The sequence below is a fragment of the Pteropus vampyrus genome, unplaced genomic scaffold (genome assembly GCF_000151845.1).
Source record: "Pteropus vampyrus isolate Shadow unplaced genomic scaffold, Pvam_2.0 Scaffold137, whole genome shotgun sequence".
Classification (NCBI taxonomy): domain Eukaryota; kingdom Metazoa; phylum Chordata; class Mammalia; order Chiroptera; family Pteropodidae; genus Pteropus; species Pteropus vampyrus.
This window is the reverse complement of record NW_011888918.1, coordinates 4877210-4882714: the sequence shown is the minus strand read 5'-3', so window position 1 is coordinate 4882714 and position 5505 is coordinate 4877210. Positions and strand designations below refer to the sequence as shown.

Below are 5505 nucleotides of genomic sequence, written 5' to 3'. Positions count from 1 at the left end.
GACATTTTGTTGACTGGGCAGTCCTGCATTAATTACAATAAGAAGTTGTATTCTCTGAAAAGTTTCCACGTTTATTTTCATACATTTTAAACAGTTACTCCAAGAAATCATTTTCCTACCCTATTTAACTTAGGTTGGAACTAAAAAATCAAAATACAGCAACCTAAGTAACTTATCCATGTTCCCCTTTATCTCCCCTGATACTACTGTAGTCAATAAAACAGGGCTTGCTGCCCTTTCATCATCCTGCCCTTTCAGATGAGCCCAGGTTGCACAGGCAGCAGCTCAACTATAAAAAGTCAGAGTTTGCTTTGATTTTTTTTTTTCCATTCAACAGGTCATAGAGGAAGCTGCCACTGAGCCCAACAGAGTTGGTACTCAAAAATGTGGAATGAATTAGTTTGAATGAGGTTATTAAAGGATTAATGAGTAGTAGTGAAAGCAATCAATCAAGAAAGAACTTTTGTGGAAGGGATAGTTTTGCTGCATTATTGGCAGTCAGAAGCAGCGTTCTTTTAAAAACTTTCTGCAACCATTTATTTACACACATTTTAAACTGTTACAAGATATTTTAAAATTTTAAACAGTTAATACAAGAAAAATATAAACTGAACTGTTTATGACACTGAAAACTGTATGTAACAAGATATTTTAAAAAGCAAATCTAGAAACTGAATTCTCTATGACTCCAGGGCTCTAGTTAAAATATCTTTTCTCTATTGATGTTATTGGTATTATTTCTATTTTATTTTCTTGATGTGTACTCTTCTATGAGCCAGAAAAGTGACTTTAGCAACTCTATGAAACCAGCAATCAGTTTCTTGAGATTACAGATGTCTGAGAAATCCAGTCAATTTTTCACAAGGAACTGGCTTTTGTTCAGCTTCCCTCTCTCTCTGAGGTAAGTAAACAGGCGCTGTCGTCTCCTCCACGTGACCTTTACCCCATACTTCTCCTCAGGAGTGTCTTTAACCAGAACAGGCTCAGACTCTGGGCTCTCGGGAGTACTAGTGTGAAGGGAGCAGCTTGGCAGGCTGTTTTCCCTCTGATTTGGGGAAATGGGCCCCTCCTTTATAAAAGATGACTCTGGGGTCTGGATGTCAGGCGCAATGAACACATAAGGTAAGTTTTGAAGTGCATGTGCTGACAGTTCCCCACAGCTTTGGGGACTGAGCACTGGAACTAAGGGCCTTCTGGAAATGTCCTTTTCAGATTGATCGGGGCACTCCCTGGTTAAGGGGATCCCAAGTGTGGCTGAACTGGAAGAAGACTGAGGACTCTCAAATGTTAGATGTGGAAACTTGGAAGTGGTAGATTTTCGACTTGAATGTCTTGCCTGGTCTCGGTGATGACGTTTCTGTTTCCGTTTGGCTGGGAAACAACTTTCTGCTGTTCTATCAAATTGAGGTGATACCTAAGGATTAAAAAAACAAAGTGAGGAGAGCCAAGTACCAAGTACAAACCTAATAGAGGAAACTACATCCAATGACCAGAGATCAGAATCCTAAATGGACCTACTACAGTAATGGACACAAAACAAAAATACTTGTCTAATAGGATAGTGATAGAAAAGGATATGAGCTTGGGCAATCTCTTCAGTCTCTCTGGTTTTCAGTTTCCTCATGTGTAAGAAAGAGGACAACGCCTCTTTTACTTTATCATGCCATACAGCTGCAACTTATTTATCTTTAAACTTTGAGGACAGAGACCAGCAGTCTTATTCAGCATTGATCCCTAGCACCTAGCAGAGTACCTGCACAAAGAAGGCCCCTAGTAAAGAATTGAATAGCTGACTGCAAGAATAGTGAGGTCACATGGAAAGCATGTGGCATAGGATCTGGCATGTAATGAATTCTCAATAAATGTTCATTCCTCTTCTCATCCACAGGGATTCTAACATTTAAGTTTCTTCTACAATCATGAAGCAAGTATTATGGTTCTTCGAAGCAATACTAAATAAGTTATATTTATTAAGCACTCCTAAGTGGAGTTTATGCTTTTTTCTGGCCCTTTTTCTATACTACTTCTCTGACATATAGTAGTTATATTCTCTTCCCAGGGCTTTTAAACTGTCAAAATATGACATATGCCATTTCTGTGGAGTTTTTTTTGGGGGGGGGGGGGGGGAGGGTCAATCTGTTAAATAGTAAGTAGAGGACCTAGCTAAATATCTCTCACATGAAACTCAGGAAACAATCGCATTTTTTATTAGTTCTGCCATTTACCTGGTCTTCTTACCCAGCTATTGGGCAGTGACACTTTTAAATTGAACTCTTTCAGAGGAATGTGTGTGGACGGGGAGATTCCAATTCCAACCAATCCATGACTCAGTTTAAACTTACAAAAGAATATGTACCAGAAGAGATGGCTGATGACAAAGTATTATTTCCTTTTTGTCCCTGCCCCCATGAATCTTATTCTCTGGAGGTCTTGGTTCAAGGAGCGGAAGAGTCAGTATTCTGAGAAGTCTAACAGTAAAAATCAAAGTAAGAATCCATGGCCTACCCAGGAAGTGATGGCTGTGTGGTCAATGGGTTTGCTGGGCACCCTTCTGGTGTGGGTGATGGGAAGCTGTGGCGATCTATAGCGATGTTTGGAGCCCTCCAGTGGCTGTTGGTGGAACAGCAGCTGGGCTTTCTGGGACGTTTGGCGGCGTTTTTTTCTGGGAGGCATCAATATATGAATGAAGAGTGGTTAGTAACCACATTGTGCTGGTTGCAGTCAGGTCCTGGGAGAGACTCCAGTTCCAACCCATGCCTGTGACAAGAAACAAAAGTTCTCTCTCATACTCTGCCAGCCAGTTCTACCATCAACTTACTACCCATAACTCCAGTTTGTGTGGGGCACAGTTTTCTATACTTATACCACCACCAAGTTAAAACATAGTAGTTCACATTCAACGTTTGTTCAGTGGACATTTATCAAGCATGTGTAAAGTGTCATGCTGGGTGCTTGGAATTTAAAGATGAATAACGATTTATTCTGTGATCATTTATTGAGTGCTAAGCAATTGTAGAAACACAGAGGTCAGACTGTCCCTGTTTCAAAGAGCTAAGAGTCTAATAGAGGCAGACAATTACAATAATGGGACAAATGCTTCCACTCACCCTAGGGTAAGCTTTCTAGAGAGAATGACAACTGATCTAGGTATGAGGGCTAAAAAGCAGGGAGGGCACTCCAGGATGAGGAACAGCATAAACAAAGCACAGAGACATGGAGCATGTAAATTCAGGGAATCACAGACTCCATGTAGCTGGACACAGGGTATAAAAAGAAAATTCTCAAGCAAGAATCGCGGCTGGACATAGTGTCAGGGTCAGGTCAGAAAAACCAGGTGTGTCATAAGAGTTTGGACTTTAGCCTAAGTAGTCATTGTGGATTTATTTTATTATTTTTTTTTTAGGCGAGGCAACCTGTGGTTGACCTCACAGATTGCAAGGACCTTGTCAGCTTACAATCCCTTATTTTTTTATTTTTTACGCCTACAGCACCTGGTCTTCCTAATGGTCTCCCATCCAAGTACTAACCAGGCCCAACCCTGCTTAGCTTCCGAGATCAGATGGAATAGGGCTTGTTCGAGGTGGCATGGCCGTAGACTCATTGAGGATTTTAAAGCAAAAGATATGCTTACACTTGAATTTTTTAACTTTTTACCCCAAATAATTTTGAACATACACAAAAGTAGACTAAATAATATAATAAGCCCACATGTACCCATCGCCCAGCTCCAATGACCATCAAACCATGGTCAATCCTGACCCATCCACACCCCTAACCACGTCATCTACCTCTGTATTACTTGAAGAAAATATGATATTCCCAGTCATTATATCATTCTGTCATTCACATTAACACAACATATATATGTAGTCCTTAATATTATCAAATATCCAGAAATGTTCAAATTTTCAATTGTCTTGTAAATGTCAAAATTGGTTTTTGTTTGTTTTTGTCTTTTAGACAGATCATCCTGACAACAATGTAAAAGGAGAAAAGTACTGTGGAAGTAAGGGGACCAGTTTTAGGAGGTTACTGCGTTACCAAAGTTAAAAATGATGAGGCCTGAACCTGGGCTGTGTCAGTGGAGATGGGAAGCTGGAGAAGAGGCAGGGTCAACAGGACCCAGAAAGTAATAAAAAGTCTGAAAAAGTATCCACTGAATCTAGTAACCAGATTGACTTTAGTAGAGCTTTGTCAATGTAATGGTGGGACAGAAGTTTGAATGCAATAGGTAGAGGTAAATGGGAGATGCAGCTGAGCGTCTTAGACCCAGAAAGACATACAACAGTGCAGATTGGTTCTGCTATACATTCATGATTCAGTCAACAACAAAAAAGTAACATACTCTTGTAGCCTGGAATATTCTTTGCTCACATCTTTCTGTTGTTCGCTTGCTCTCTTTTCTTCATTCAGGTCTTTGCTCAAATATCACTTTTACATAAGGTTAAGAACTCTAGATTTAATTATTCTTAACGTGATAGGAAGCCACTGAAAGGTTCTGGATAGAGAAGTGACATAATCTGATTTATATTTTTAAAAAATAATGAGGTATTTTGTGAGAAAAGGTGGGTTGCGGGGAGGGAAGATGGGAAAGGAAGCAAGAACCCAGCTAAAAGGCTATACTTCAGGACTCCAGTGAAGCGATGACAGTGGTAGCAATGGCTACAGTGAGAAGAGTTGAAATTAACCAGCCTCAAACGAACACTACGTTGTGCAGCAATCCTACTGTTTTCATGATCAACACATTTCTCACAAAGATTCTCTTAAAACGTTTCTACTTTCTTAAAACTTTAGAACTCTCCTTCTCTCTTGACAAATGACCTTATTTCCTATTTCACAAATACAAGAGATATCAAAGAAAATACATTTTCCAGAATTCAAACATGAAACCTGCATATACCCATATCCATCTTCATTCTTTCTTCTGCAATTAGAGGTCAGTCCCTTTTGATATCTAAGGCCTTTCCCTCTGGCTGTGCTTTGAAGCCTTTCCCACTCTCTACACCTTTCTTAGGCAATTATCTGCTCACATTTCAATAACCATCTGGATGTAGATGACTTAAGTATTTATATATTTATCTATGAATTCTCCACACAGGACCTATATATCACACTGCTTACTTGACAGCAACTAGATACCTCAAATGCACCTCAAACTCAACATGTGTAATACTGGATTCATGATCATTTCCCCTGCACCCCCACCATAAAAGTGACTATCTTCCAGGGCCCTTGCTCAGGGAATGATATCTGTCATTCATTTAGTTATTCAGCCAGAAACTTTGACATTGTTTCCCCACTCCCATCTGACCCAACAACAAGGTGTCAGTTTTACCTCTTAAATATGTCTTCGATAATGTCCCTTTCTTCACTCTGTACTTTGCTTTATCCCCCTCTCTCCCCACCACCCCTCAAGTTCGGACAATTCTGGCCTGGATTATTTCAATAGCCTAACTGGTCCACCCTAACCCATTCTGGCACCACCACCACCACCACCACCACCAC

The 5505-nt window shown here is 40.1% G+C and overlaps 1 protein-coding gene and 1 pseudogene across 1 annotated transcript in view; both read right to left on the bottom strand.

Annotated features, from left to right (window-relative positions):
- Positions 1-50: 50 nt before the first annotated feature.
- Positions 51-5505, bottom strand: part of RHNO1 (RAD9-HUS1-RAD1 interacting nuclear orphan 1) — a 6742-nt gene continuing 1287 nt past the window's right edge. Inside the window, exons 2-3 of the mRNA XM_011367856.2 lie at positions 2506-2757; positions 51-1414 (exon numbers count right to left, since the gene is read on the bottom strand). Coding sequence (XP_011366158.1) covers positions 851-1414; positions 2506-2673 — 732 coding nt within the window. The 5' untranslated portion in view covers positions 2674-2757 and the 3' untranslated portion in view covers positions 51-850. The remainder of the gene's footprint in view (positions 1415-2505; positions 2758-5505) is intronic.
- LOC111744572 lies at positions 3480-3597 on the bottom strand (annotated as a pseudogene).